The 15701-nt window shown below is 39.8% G+C and overlaps 1 protein-coding gene across 9 annotated transcripts in view; it reads right to left on the reverse strand.

The window, feature by feature from the left end:
* PHKA2 (phosphorylase kinase regulatory subunit alpha 2) overlaps positions 1–15701 on the reverse strand; it is a 142266-nt gene that overhangs the window by 17705 nt on the left and 108860 nt on the right. For all 9 annotated transcript variants that reach the window (XR_014175110.1, XR_014175111.1, XM_081949547.1 and 6 more), the window contains 3 exons: positions 8985–9158; positions 7550–7603; positions 2573–2773 (listed from right to left, as the gene is read on the reverse strand). Coding sequence is in view for 7 of the 9 variants with exons in the window: in XM_081949547.1 (XP_081805673.1) it covers positions 2573–2773; positions 7550–7603; positions 8985–9158 (429 nt within the window). In the remaining 2 variants the exon portion in view is untranslated. The remainder of the gene's footprint in view (positions 1–2572; positions 2774–7549; positions 7604–8984; positions 9159–15701) is intronic.

The raw sequence follows: 15701 nt of genomic DNA on the forward strand, positions 1-15701 counted from the left end.
ACCGGGAGCCACAAAACCTGGGTGGGCGTGGCCAACTTGATTTCACATACTCCCACCCAGTCACATGATCCCCCTTCACATCCTTAATCTTTCCTTCCATCCCCCCATCTGATTTTACCTTCCTTCCTTTCCCCCTCTTGATTTTACCTTCCTCCCTTCCCCTCTCCTCCTTTCACCTTCCTTCCCCCTCCTGATTTTACCTTCCTTCCTTCCTTCCTTCCTTCCTTCCTTCCTTCCTTTCCTTTCCTTTCCTTTCCTTTCCTTTCCTGAAAAATTATCCTGTCTTCTCTGTTGAGGCCACTCCATCACAAAAACATACTCCCTTCCCATCTCTTTCCTTGAAAGCTGATCTTATTATTTCAACCCAAAGTAAGGTTAAAAAAAAGATTTGGGGCTCTGAAAAGAAACTAAACGGGTCTGGAGCTGGTGAGTTTTATGCCCGTTGCCTCTGACCAAGGCCCTTTGCTCCAAAGTGGGTGGGGAGGCAAAAAGCTGGTAATGTCACAGAAGGAGTTCTCTATCTGCTCCCCCCTTGCAGCCTTTTAGCAACTATTGTTCCGTCTTGCTTCCCCCTCCCCTTAAATTCAGGCTAGGGAAGAAAGCCGGGAGGGGGGGAATCTAAGGGAGAGGAAAGAAGAGACCCAGGCAGATCCCTCGTCCTCCTGCTGTGGCTTCCTGTAGGCTGGCTGCCCCTCCCCCTCCCTCCTTGCCTGCCCTGAGAAGAGAAGGGCGACAGCAGCAGATGGAGACTCACTCCGGAGTCACCTAGTGGTGGGATCATCTGACAGGGAGCTGCAGGAGAGGGCCCAAAGAGCCGCATTCAGCTCTAGAGCTGCAGGTTGCTGACCCCCACACTAGTGTAAACACTCTCCCAAGTGACCAGATCTCTTGAAAGCATTAGCAAGGAATAAATAACAAGGGGGTTTAATACCTGCCCTACCCAAGATAGCTGGCCTCCTATCTTAATTATATTTATCCCACTGGTCAGCACGAGGCAGGTACAAGGTTTTTGACTGAAGTGGCCACCCCTGCTTTGCCTTTTTTTTTGCAACTAGTTGATCATGAGTTTGCATGGTGGAGTGCCAATTCCACTACCTAATATTTAAAACAGTGATTTTTAATTTTAATTTTTAAATTAAACTGATAATCTAGTGTGGCAAGTGGTGAAGATGATTGCCTCCCACTTGGAAGGTTGAGAGTTCATTTCTAGGCAGCTGCGTGTATTTCTCTTTTAGGGCACAAAGAGAAAGTATTTGCTGCACACTCCACACATGCGTCAGGAAGGGCATCCGGGCACTAAATGCTCAAGCAGCATTCAGTTGCCTGACTATCCCAAATTAAAGGATTACAAGGTCATAAAAAGAAAACAAATCTAGTGTAGAGCAGATGGAATAACAGAGAGGATAGAAAATGATTGATAAGAAATTCATGTATTATTTGATTATTTTATTGTAATAAAAGTCAGTGAAACTCAGGCTGAAGAATAATGAATAGAATAAAGGAATAAATCTGAATACAGAGTTTTTTTTTCTAGAAATCACATCCATAGAGGGAAAAATCTAAGAAATTAAGCCACAATCTATAAATTACTACAGAAAGAGAATTCAAACAGGATTTACAGATCACAAAACCGAATTTATTTTGTGAAAGTTTAAACAGAAATTATTACAATGATCTGTTTAAGAGAGGGATGTATTTTTTTTCAATAGTCAATGGTGAATGGATTATAAATATGGTAACAGAACCAGAATGCAAGAATAATTTAACTGAATAAAATCTAAATGCAAAATGAAATCCAACTTTTTTCTGAATATGAGAAACAGGGAACCTGTGATACTGGGAATATAAACAGCCCTGAGACATAATTGTGCAGCCTAAAAGGCTTATTCAAGATTGAACTTGCCAACAGTTGATGGTAGTTTCCTGTTATTTTGAAGTAGGAAACCCAAAAACAAACAAACAAATAAATGGAAGCTCTAAAATAAGCCAGTCACAAATAAACTAGTCACAGAAGTCAGGGAGGTTTGCTCTATTATCTCTAAAGAATCCAGAAAAAAAATTAAAAATCTGAATCAAACATACATGTCTGATTTGCCTATGATATTTTGCCTATGATATTTTGTGCCATCATCTCTACTTAGGTGATTTCACAAAACCCATTATATAATATAGATAAAGCAAGAGCAAATGAACTGTTAAAGCTACAAGGATTTTTGATGTAATGCAGAGCCCAAATGTAGCTCTAAAGAAAGGGCTGATATTAAAGATTGCCACAATCAAGTCCTTTCTAAAACATACAACCTGTTAAAGACATTTGGCAATTGTTCTTTTAACTGTTTCGATAAATGCCCTGCTTGAGAGAATGCAAGCAAGAAAAGTAATTGCCAATAAGTCACTTCTCTGTAGATTGCCCTCAGGATTGGGCAAACAATTTGGTATTAACAGTGAACAAATAGGGTATATAAAAATGGGGACTCTCCTATGGAACACCTACCCAAGAATCCTCCCAAATTTTACAGCCCACACATTTAGAAGTCTCTTTAGGTTAGAGGAAATCCTCCATTACACCTACCTGTTCCTGAAGGAAAAGGTCATTTGCTATGTGCACAATTCGATCCACATGAATTATACCCCCAATGCTGTTCACATCTATTTCTGACAATAAGGTCAGTACAAGGATGGCCTCCACTAATAACTGTCTGTATTCAGGCTGGGGTACATGGTTCAGCACTGATTCCACATGGACAGCAAACTTAATTTCACAAGCAGTCATCTATAAGAAAATACCATATTGGTAGGAAAAAGGGAGAAAGAGGATAAGACTGACAAGAATGACATCACTGAAACTTCTAAAACAATGTTTGAATGATGCCAGTGATACCAGAATTGCATTTGTAAGTACCTTAGATTCCAGGAAGCAGACAAGGGATAGATCATCTCCAACCCTAAGCCAGTGATGGCTAACTCTTTCTGGACCGAGTGCCCAAAGTGCACGCAGCGCTAAACCCCCAAAATGGAATGCATGCGACCCTGTACATGTGCCCTGCCCCTGTGCATGCGCTCCATCCCCAGTATGTGCATGCATGGTCCCCTGCAAGCCAGAGGTCGCTTGCTTCCTGATCGGACTGGTTCAGACGAACCGGTAGTGGAAATTGGGCCTGGGTCGCCGAACCTGTAATGATGGCCACGCCCCCAAACCAGCCCACTCAGACATTCACCCTATCTCACCTTTGCCATGTGGATTCACAGAACTGCTTCTTCCTGCCTACACAAAGCTAAGCAGCATTTGTGCTAGCCTAGCACCCTCATCCCTCCAGCTGCAACCCAGGCCCCGCCTGGTCGGGAAAGTGGCGAGCGGGCGGGAGAGACTGGCCTGGTCTTCAACACTCCATCTGGCAGGGGCGATAGCGGTGAGCGGTAAGAGAAGCAAGCCCCGGGCCAGCATCCCTGTCTCTTTCCTCTGAGAGCTGGCTTGGGGGATGGCCAATCTCCCACGCCGCTCCACCCTTCCCTCTCCACCCCTGCTGGACAGAACATTGGAGGACAGGCAGGTCCTGGCCACCAGGCCACTTTCCCATCCATTATTGCTCAGCAGAACCTGGATTGCAGCCGGCAGGGAGAGAGCGCACGTGGGGCGAAAGGGAAGAGGCAGGGATACCGGCCCGGGGCTCGCTTCCCTTACTGCTCGCTGCTGCCGCCCATGCTGGACAGAGCATTGGAAGCCAGGCCGGTCCCAGACACCCGCCTGCCCGCTGCCCTGTCCTTCCCTCACTGTCCACGGAGATGGAGTGTTGGAGGCCTGGCCACCCGCCTGCCACTTTTCCAACTGGCTGCTCAGCTGACCAGGCAGAGCCTGGGTTGCAGCCAATGGGGAGGGGACGTGTGTGGGGCGAAATGGGAGGTGGGAGGCTGGGATCGGCCTGGCCTCCAATGCTCCGTCCAGCATGGGCAGCAGCGGCGAGTGGTAAGGGAAGCGAGTCCGGACCGGCATCCCTGCCTCCTCCCTCTGAGAGCTGGCTTGGGAGACGGCCACCCTCCCCTGCCCGTACCCTTCCCTTGTCATCCATGCAGAGCCTCTGCTGGCAGGGCACTTTCCATTTCGCCCCACACGTGCCCCCTCCCCACTGGCTGCAACCCGGGCCCCGCCTGCAGCCAGCTGGGAAAGCAGCGAACAAGTGGGCAGGCAGCTGGGCATGGGTGGTAAGCAGTAAGGGAAACGAGTCCCGGGCCAGCATTCCTGCCTCTTTCCTCTGAGAGCCGTGGCGGCAGGGAAAGCGAGGATTCTTTGCCAGCCTCCCAGCTGGCAAAACAGAATTTTTTGCCGGTTGTGTGGGCATGGCTAGGTGGGGTGGGTGGGCATATGGCAAAGTGACGTCAGGTTGGCTACGCCCACCCAGTCACATGCTCCCCACTTAGCCACGCCAACAGAACCTGTACTAAAAGATGTTGAAACCCACCTCTGCTGCATGCACCCCGCTCCTGCGTAGCAGAGACCCGAAGACCAGCTGGCCGCTGGGGGGTGTATACACAAGCGTGGAGCTGGGGTGATGGTTCACATGCCCACAGAGAGGGCACTGCATGCCACCCCTGGCACGCGTGCCATAGGTTCACCATCACAGCCCTAAGCATATATTCCACTGATAGAAAAGTCTAAGGATATAAAGTATAAGGTGCTTTTCATGTTGAATAGGACTGCACGTGAACCGAAAGAGATACAAACACTTTTTTGTAGAAGAAACCTGGGAAATGTTGGCATTCATAAAGCACAGATTTGTATACAGTTGCAACTTTCATTCTAGCAGCTTTCACTTAAGTTTACAGTAGGTGCTATATATAAGTTTCCTGCAGCCTTAGGATAATTGAAAACTGGATTTAATTTATAATGTGTTCTATAAAACGTATCCAAGTGCAATATCTCTTAAGAAAAAGATTCCAGGGGAAGGGCTATGATGAATCAATTAAATTTATTTTGGAGCATTTATATAAAAAAATCAGACTAAATTAGTTCATTACTTATATTTATATAGTTGAGGAGAAAGGAGAAACAACCTCAAAATCAAATAAATTGAGAGTTTGTCAGAATACTGTCAGAATAGTGACAGGTAACACCTCATCATTGCAAGGAAACCCAAGCAATCTAATTTGCATCAGAAAAATGTCAAAATGTCACATGGAATCATTTAGGCTTATTAGATTTGATTTCTATTATAGAACAAAATTGAATTCTGCCAAGTTCTGTTAAATTGATTCCAGAATTTTCAAATCTTCCCTAATTTATCAATATACTACCAAGTATTTATCAACATATTACCAAGATAGGAAAGATGCCAAAGCACATCACTATTTTTAGTAATTTTTCTGCATGTGTACAAATAAAGATAGTAGATAATTGCTGGAAATTACTTTTCCTGCTTGGTGGATTCCTGCTCCATTTAAAAGTGTGATTGGTGGGGAAAAAGAAGCACGGAGTGTATCTTGTGTACACTGCTACTCTGTTTGGGAAACAGGCAACAGACATCTGTGGGTGAAGGGTAGACAGATATAACCCTAGCAAGGAGCCGCTCACTCATTAAAAAAAAAGTTAAAATGAAGTTACAGAAGTAAAAAATAGAAACCATTTAAAATTGTAAACAGTGACATTGCACTTGGACATTTCTTCAGAAGAGTCCTGTCTATTGCTCACAAGGCAGGAATGGTATGCCCAGATATAATATTAATCTAGAAATTCTTGGCACTTCAAAAATATTTTTTAAAAGAAGTGGACCAGATTTCTTTCTTCTTCTTCTTTTGTGCTAGCATTGTGAGAAATTTGAGAGTTTTTTTTCTGATATGAATTGGTCTTTTCCATCCATAAATTAGTTTTGGTTTCAAATCATAGAACATATTAAGTTCATTTTGGAAATAAATATAATATTTAAAGATATAAGATAGTAAACTATATTCCTAATGTTCAGAATTTGTATTTTATGTAGAACTTTAGCTCTACTGAGCCTAGGACTTGGCAAAATAGATAATCTAATATAAATGGAAGGATACTTATTTTTCTGACACTAAGGAAAGTGACTCAGGATAACAGACTGTTGTATTTTTTTTAAAAAAAGACTTTATCTTCTAAAAATGATTAGAGGAAGCAATGTTTCCACATAAGCTTAAGGATTGTTAATTCTGAATTGATTCTAAATGAATACTACTGGTTCTTCCTCACTGCTATATTTTCCCCTTACCCTTGGTATTATAATGGTTTGTATTTTACTAGTATTAAAACTCCTTCTATGACCCTAGACAACAACCAGCTTTCCATTTTTCTGGCTAAAAACTGGACGAATAAATTTCATCACTAAAATTAGCATTTGCGTTGAAGCCATAATTAACAACCCTTGGCAAGAACTGAGCTGCTCAAAGCATACAGCTGGCAATGGATTCTCCTCTCTGCCTCTTTTTTTTCTTCTCCTCAGGAAGTAGCAGGCAAAGGAAGGAAACCCAGTTTTTGTCAAAAGCAGAAAGCACAGCAGTAGTAAAAATAGGAAATGCCAAATTATTATGGATTAAATACACTGCAAGTTTTTTATATCTTACTAAATAAAATAAAATGTTAATACATTTTAGTTTTATGGCATAACTGTAAGAAAAAGAAATTTGCTTCATAACTATGTGTAACAATTGCTGCAACTGTCAGGCCTGCCTCTGTTCAAAACCCAAGAAAGAAAACCCACAACTCCATTGAGATAAAGAGGTACTTTTAGTGAGTTTGAAATGATAGCAATGAAAGCAAGGCAAGATCTGATTCAAAATGTGCAAAAGTTACGGAAAGTTCCCCCAAATCCCTCTCCCCAGAGTCTAGCGCTGAGGGTCCAATCAACGTCCAGTATGATTTTGTGTGAAGTTTATCTTCAGTATTTCACCCATCTGGAGTCCTAGGACAGCATTGACAGGGTGTAAGCAACTGCACTTAGCAGCGCAATAATTCTTGAGAGCAAACGGCCCTTTCACTTCACATGGGATTTTACCTCACCAGCTCACTTCCCCAATCCAAATGTCATCCCCTCCTCCTTGTTACTATGGTAGATGATAACAAGCATGAAACAAAGTCGAACCCCATGCTGGAGATCCAGCTGATAGCAACTGTGTGGGAATAAGTATATCTAAATTAATATGCCTAGGGTTGGATTCTAAGTTTTAATTTATTTATTCACAACTTATTAGTTTCTCCTCAATGATCAGCTGAATACAGTAATTCAAAAAAGAGATGTGGTTCTTTAGGTATATTGAGTGTTAATCTTAAAAAATTACCACGCTATCATTTCAAGAGACAGTTGTTAGCATTCAATGTGCTTGGAACCAATTATTTTTTTCACTTGCCATCCTAATCCAAAATAGGTAAATAATGGACTGAGTAGAATTCAGATACACACACTTTTCAATATTAGAAAACCACTGCTATTAACTGCATGCACCAATACTATTTGGCATTATCTCATTTTACCTCATGCTATACTAGGTTTCCTTATACCACATTGTCTCAATGATAAAATGAAACAGTTTATCTTACCTCCCTTGTGGTTGAAGATGGAAGGACATACCCATCAATAGACAGTCCGTGACACTAGAAAAACAACACTGCTTTACTATAAAAACAATAAAACAAACTAGTATGTAAATTAATTATAGGAATTTAAGATGGAGGTTGGTTTAAGTTCTTGCTAGTATTATTTAATGTGACCAATAAATTTAACACTGATTTAGTATAACTTTAAAAAAAAAACATTTTCATACCAAACTAGAAGGTAATTACATGGGCATCTCAATTCAGTTTTTTTTTAGAAAAGAGGTTTGCCATAAATTATTCTGGAATCTTGGATTTCTTAGCTTAGCCTTCAGCCTTTGGGGCTTTTGGTGATCTGTAATCCAAGTGCTAGTGAGATTGGATTCTTTTGGGAAGGGGAAGAGAGTCAATGAAATTTAGCTAAGTGCTACTATGATGTAACTAATGCAGTGATTCTGGAATTCTTTATGAAAAGCAGCATTTATGGAACAGAAAACCGACTTCTCTCTCTCTCTCTCTCTCTCTCTCTCTCTCTCTCTCTCTCTCTCTCTCTCTCTCTCTCTCTCATATTTTGTCTATAAAACAAATTTTACATGTTCTTTATAGCACTAGGAGTGTTAAGAAGTAGATATTTTTGCATGAATAATAAAATAATGATTATTTTAGTAGAATTATTGTTTATAAAAGATTAGCAAGCACCAAATATTTTAGAACAGAAAGCATAACCAGAATAAAAGGGAGTATTTTCAGTTAATTCTGCTAAATATGCAATTTTACTCTGAGAAGTTTGAATGTCAAACAAATGAATGCATACTATTTCATTTGTTTCACTAAGTTCTCATTAAGACATTTGCCATTTGCAAACAGGCTGACAATAGTGAAAAAACAAAGCCTGTGTCAACCCTTCACAATTTCATATGTCAAGTGGTTCTCCATTATGCTGAGGTGCATTTCACCACTCCTCCATTTATTGAAAAAAACATAACTCTTAACTTTTTACATTTAACATTAATTTACATTTTTGAATAATCAAGATTTTTTAAAAATGTATGGAAGTGCTAGGGACCAAAGTAATTCTGGTGTTTAAAATTGTGATTTAATATACCTACAAATGTTTGGCTTGAATGAGTTCTATCTAGTTCACAGGAGGATGTACCATAATTTTTTTTAAAGACACAAAAGCAGAAAAATATTCTGAAAATATTTTGAGAAAATATATAATATTGAAAATTTAATTTTAAAATAAAGGGTCAAGTGTCCTTATTTTATTCATAATTATTTGAAAAACACAATTCAAAATATTTCAGTAAGCTTGGCCAAAGATTTCACTGACTGCTTAAAGGTTTAAAGTAGCTAGATTCCAAATGTAACAATGCACATTAAACCCACATGGCAATATTATCAAGCAACATTATTCAGTCTTCTGCCTTTTTTCAATTACCTTCTGAAGGACCTTCCACACTTTCTGATAGAAACCAACAGGAACTCTATTAATGGCACCATCAAGCCGTCTCCTGCGAAGCCACTGCCCTTGCCGATCACCCCAGCTAATAGAGTGTCCAACTGACCCAGTTAGGGATGATGTACTAGTAGGAGAAGATGGGCTACTGCATCTCTGTAGAAAAGATAAAATTAATTCCGTAAGGCAACATAAACACCAATTTCTCAGAAACACCACTCTGATGCCCCAAAGAAGAATGCATGCTTGAAGAAACCATTCCTGTCTTTCTGTCTTCAGTCCATGCCCAACCTATTTTCTCATTAATGCAATCTTTCTTTTCATATGCCTTTCTTTTTTAAAATCTGTCAAAAATTTCTTGCACATTTTGTCAGCAACATCGAATGAGTAGCTAAGTCCATAGTGTAGATCTAATATTTATAGCCACATCAAGCTAGCTGGTTAGATGAAAAGGCATGGACATTTCATTAAAAACCACCATAACTCCCCCCCCCCCCGCCCACCCCGCCTCACTCAGAAACCTGAAAACCAATGTGGCTGATGTTTTGCTCATGTAAGGAAAAAGTTCCTCTGAAACATTTCATAGCTAACTTTGTTAACTACATATAAATTAGCAAAAATAAACTATGCATTTAAACAGCTCGTGTACTTTAAATTAATTAGTTATGGGGATGTGACATTTAAGAACAAAACATCTATTTTCAAAGGGCCATCCGTTACCCCTTTTAATACCAAAGGTCCATCTGTTACCCCATTTAATATGCATTTATCAAAATGGACAGCCAGCACAAAAATGAAGAATCAACTAATTATTTAAATGCTTTTTTCCATAAACTTTATTATTGTCCTATTCAGCCATCTATTGCTTTGTATGGGTAGGATAAACTGTCTGCCTCACCAAGGATAATAAAAGGCTGAGGCTTATTTATATATTTATTGGATTTATATCCTGCTTTTACTTTGTTCAACTCAAGACAGCATATATAATGCTCCCTTCAACTATTTTCCCCACAGCAATGTGAGGTAGGTTGGGCAAAAAGTCACCTAGTCAGTTTCTGTGCCTAAGAAAAGACCCATAAAGTCTGTAAGTCCAACACCTTAACTGTTAGGTCAGGGGTGGGCAATTAATTTCCCCAAGGAGTCAAAAGAGGAACTGGGACTGTTGTGAAAGGCCAAACCAATATGTCCTAATTGTGGTCCCCCAACTTGCCCAAGGCCACACTTCAACCGAGGTGGCTGTGGGTGGCCGAGCATGAGTCCCCTCAATTAATGAACAATACTGCCTCCACAGGCTTCTCCAAGATAGAGATGAGCACTTTGCAGGCACAGAAAAGCACTTTCTCTCCTCACCCTCCTGAGACCGCCAGCTGACTGAAGGAGTGCACAGCTACTGCACAGAGTCTTGGCTTCTTCTCTCACCCCCTGTAGCATGTTTATTTATGTCTGGTTTCTGATTTCCAATTGACCTCACACTGGACAGGAATAGTCAAAGGGCTGGATGTGGCCCAAGGGCCATAAAATGCCCAGGGCTATTCTAGGCTCATACTGGATAAAAAATTGAAACAAAACATTTATTAGTTTCTATAATCTCCCCTTTTCTCTTCCCTTTTACTGAATCAGGGGATATATTCTTCTGTGAAGTAATTTAGACCTCAGTAGTCATTCCTAAGACAAGTTTTGATGAGCTTCCAATAATGAAACAATTGTATCATGATAAACATCTGCCATCATATTATTTACAAAATATTACATTCATTCACTTAAATAAAACATTGATTATAAATTTATATTTTTTGTATTATGCATGCTAAACTAAATCTCTTCAGGCATTTTATGCAGAACTCTGGCCTGCTGTAGACATTTAAACTACAATTTCTAAGGATGTCAGTTAGCCTTGCTTAATTAGGACATGACAACATTTTTCAATTTTCCATTTCCAAACATTAGGGATGCTCAAAAGTTTGACATGTTTGGGGATTCTAAAGATATTTTGGTTATTTTGATATAATTTAGAAGTGCTTGTAAGCCACTACTGTGTTGCCCTGAAAATACTCAAAAAGTAAGTGCTAGCTTGGAGGGAGGAGCCGAAGTCGCGACAATACGACGTGCAATCTCAATGCTCTGAGATTGCAGTTGACACTTTTGCCACTGGGTGGTCCAAATGGACCTAAACCGCCCCGCAGAGACAGTGAACAGGAAGAATATGTCTTGCTGATCTCAGGGACATCGCAAAGTCCCTGATCGATCCAAGAGAAAGACTTCAAGCTGGTGACAAAAAATCCAGCCATTTGGCTGACGAAGTCGGGGTGGCTCCAAAACGGAAGGATATGGAAAGAGAAAGTGTTTCCAGCTAGTGAGGAAATTTTATCGTTTTAAAAGTGACTGCCTATAAAAAACTTAAAATAAATCTAAATTAGAGAACAGAAGAAATAAGCGGCAGAATTAAATTTGGAATGGTTTTTGACAGAGGGTTATCTTTGCTTTTGAATGCTACCTTCACGGACGGAATTTATGTAAGACTTTTAAAACGAGCGGACTAAGCCTTCTTCTTCTATTTTTCTTTTCTTTTTTTCATTACTCTCCATAACCTATGGTCTAAAATTCTCCTCTTTTATTACTGTGGGTGTTTTTCTAACTCATTTAAGAATTGGACTTTCTTTTCAACTTGAAACCAAAAAAGAAATTGAAAAAAATTTTAAAAAATTGCAACATTGGAGATCACTTCCGGTTCCTGCAGGCGACGGACGCACTGTCCACCGCTCGTCTCCTTGGTGGGCTCCGTAAGGAGCACAGGGGGCCTTGGAGGGGGTCTCCTGCTGCAGGGCGGCTTGCTGAAATCCCCCGGACTCGGCGGCAGCCAGCGGGGGTGTTTTTCAGCCTTGCCCCAGGATCCGGGGAGCAGAGGGGGGGCATGGTACAGCTTCGGGCTGTCCGCCCTTTCGCCGAATGGGCTCCGGGAGGAAGGAATTAATACAAGAAAGAGCGGCTGAATGCTGGTGGTGGGGGAGCCATCCTGATCTCCTTAACTCTCGTTAAAGGATAAGCAGCAAGACTATTATAACTTCGTGTTCAACTTATTTGAAACTGAAGATTAGAGGGGGGGTGTTTCTTCTCTTTACCCCCCCTCGGATTAAGCGGCATTTGAATTAGCTCTCTCTCTATTGGAATGGAGAGAGAATAAAGGCTGACTCGTCATTTGAACTAACTATGTCAGAAAGTTTGCTATCACAATTGCAAGAGATGATTGCTGAGCTGTTCTTTAAAAAAAAACTTTATGGAGATCTCTGTTTTTCTCCCTGTGAAAGGAGGAGCCAAGATGGCTCCCTTCCGTCTTTGCTTTTGCACTTACAAATGAAGTCTGCCTTTTGAAACTACCTTTGGAAAAAAAAATCCCTCTGGTACTGTTTTATTACACTCTCTAAGGGAAACCTGGACCTCTCCTGTTACGTGGTCTCCCTGGACTTTGATTATTTGACTTTCCCCTTTCTGCTGTGCCACGGTGCCTTGGAACTGTGAAGGAGAATTAACCTTTCCCGTTTGGATTTGCCTGTCTCCTTGGATCGGCACGGCTGCGTACTCCACTGACGCCATTTTCTTTGTAACAGACTTATACCATCTCTGAAATCAGACAAATGGGGCCTAAGAAAGCACCAACGGGCAAGTCATTTTCGGCTCCTGCGTCTGCCACCTCCAGTCCAAGCATGCAGCAAACAAAAATTACTTCATTGCTACAACAAGAAGGGTCTGGAGAGAGCTCAAAAGAACTATCTGTTACCCAAATGTTTCAAGAAATAATGAGGGGTCAAAATGAGTTGGAAAAAGAGGTGACAGATCTCAAAGATGAACTCAGAGATGTTAAACATCATATTTCAGAAAACAAACAGAGAATTGTGGTGTTGGAGGAGGGAGCGGCTGGGCTCGGGGAGGAGGTTAAGGCAATCCGGAAGGGAAATGTAGACCTGGAAAACTTTATGGCAAAAATAGAATTTGAAAGAATGTCCTTTTTTCTCTGATTCCTGAACCTACCAGAGACAGAAAATGAAGACCTTAAGCATATTATGAGTATAATTTTAGCAGAATACATTAAGAGAAATAAAGAGCAGTTGTGGTGGGATATGGATCTGGTTTACAGGATTAATTCAGCATATGCTAGAAGTCATAATGTTCCAAGGGAGGTACATGTTAAATTTTTCAGGAGGACCACAAGGGATGAGGTGCTAGGGGCCCAAAGGGAGGAACCACTAAAATATAAAGATGAAGAAATCACCATTCTTAAGCAAATTCCAAAAAAGATGAGAGAAAGAAGGAGGAAGTATTCCTCTTTATCAAAGAAATTATACAATAAAGAAGTTTGGTTTAGATGGCTATTGCCAGAGGGAATGTTGATTTTTTGGGAGGGAAACAGAATTAGAATTAATACAGTGCAGGAGGCTGAAGCCTTAATTAAAAAACACTTTTCTCTCCTAGAGGACGAACATAGGGAAGGTAGTGAAAAGGGTAGCAAGGCACAAGATATGAAGGAGGGGGGGCTGTGGCCCCACCTGGGGACAGGGAGGAAGGAGCAATATCGAAAAGGCTCAGGTCACAAAAATAAATGTATTTGAAATATTTGTAATTGTTGATATACTAGAAAGTGACAAAGGAAAAGATGATTGAACACATGATTTTGATACAATGTAGAATAAGATTCTGTTTTTTGTTTATCTTTTACACGTTGTTTTTAATATTGTAAAAATTGTGAGATTTGGAGGTATTTCTACCACTAGCGTGGAAGCTGCCAAAATTTTCTATGTACCCTCTTACCATTTCCCAAAAATGTTTAAAAACCAATAAAATTCTTTTTTTAAAAAAATGCAACATTGTAAAACACTGCTACTTCGGAAGCTAGAACTTTGTGTATTGGAAACGAAACACTTTACTTTGTCTCACTATCTTGGCTTGGCACTTCAAGGTCTTACTGTTGGTTTACAGAGAGTGATAAGAAGAAAAGCACACAGATGTTCCTTTGAGGTATTTCTAACCAGAGAGAGTGAAGATGAAATGATTATCGTGAATTGAAGTCTAACCTCTGCTAAAAACTTCTAACCTAGAATAGCAGTGTTTATTAATTGGAAACAATGGTGCAATTCCAGCAGGAGAAAGAGGCTTTAAGTGTGCAAAAGATATTCTCAGAAATAGAGAAATTATCAAATACATGTGAGAGGATTGAGAAGAAGTTGGATGACTTACTGCTTTTAACAGCAAAATATGACGGAGAAGTTGAAGATGTTTATCAAATGGATAAAGTCGCAGTTAAAATTCAAAAAACCGAAGAGGAAAATGAATATATAGAAACTAAAACTGCTGATATTTATGGTGATTGGTTTGTCTTTGAAAATGGAAAGAGTAGAACATTGAAAGAGGAATTAAATGGAGAAACTTACCCCAGATGACAAGATACAGAAGAAGAAAAAATAAAAGAATTTATGGATCTAAAGAGAGAATTTTTATTAGCAATAGTTTTGATAACACCACTGACAATTAAAGATAAGCGGATTAAGGAAACAGAAGAATGGCATCGAAATTACTTGAGAGATTCTGTAAGCAAAGAGTTGCTCAGATGAGTCCATACAAAATTGATTAAAGAGCAGATAACAGGACTAATATCACAAACAGCAGAAGATATGAGATTGTTTTGTTACTGGAAAGATACAGGTTGATAGATGGAAGAGTATAACTTAAAACTAGCTAAACCTAGTGAAATGTAGTGATAATAGATATAGTTAAACAAATAATTGATAATGATAATAATGTATACAATGTGTAGTGTCATGATAAGCAATAATGGGATATAAATATTGAATGGCACCCATGAAAGGAAGATTAGAAACCCTCTTGGATTATATATAAAGATTAATAAAAAAAGAACTAAGTCAGATATAGTTAAGTTTTGAATATTAGGGGGAAATGTTATAATACAGGATATAGTTAAATAAAGGAGGGATAATGATAATAAGGTATATACAGGTATGGGTACAACATAAGGAAATTGGATGTAAATTGAAAATAATGATTTGGAAAGAAGGATTAGAAAATTTTGTTATTTAATATTATGGATGTTTAGCTAGAATAGGACAGAAAGATTCAGTGTTATTGGAGGATTTTAAAAATAGTAAATGAAATGCTAGTATGTGGTTATGTATTAAATCTTGGTATATTTTATGATGAAGGACGTTTAAACAATTATAGTCAAATGTAAATGAAGGTATGATGATGGTAACATGTATAAATATCTGAGTTAAAACACTTGAGTTAATGTGAATTATGCTTGATGACTGTGGAAGAGATGCACGAAAGCCTTTTGTAATCAACTGATACACTTTCTACAGTATGTAAAAAAGGAAGATCTTATGTGTTGTGTTTGTTTTGAAAACAAAAAAATTATATATAAAAAAGAAAGTGCTAGCTTGATTTTTACACCTGCACCCAATATAAGCCCTACCCCCAAAATAAGCCCTAATTAAGATCCCGCCCTCTCGTGTGCACAGGTAAAAATTAAGCTAGGTTGGGGATGGGGGTGGAGCTGCTCTACTACTTACCTTTGGATAGTTGCAGCCAGGCCTTGCACACCTCAGCCTATTTGTTTTGCTGCAGCTGGCAAGGCTTTCCTGAAGGCCTCTGTAGTCAATAACAGAGCTCCAGATCGATTCTAAACTCTGT

Source organism: Natrix helvetica (assembly GCF_964273705.1).
Source record: "Natrix helvetica genome assembly, chromosome: 3".
In the NCBI taxonomy this organism is placed as follows: domain Eukaryota; kingdom Metazoa; phylum Chordata; class Lepidosauria; order Squamata; family Natricidae; genus Natrix; species Natrix helvetica.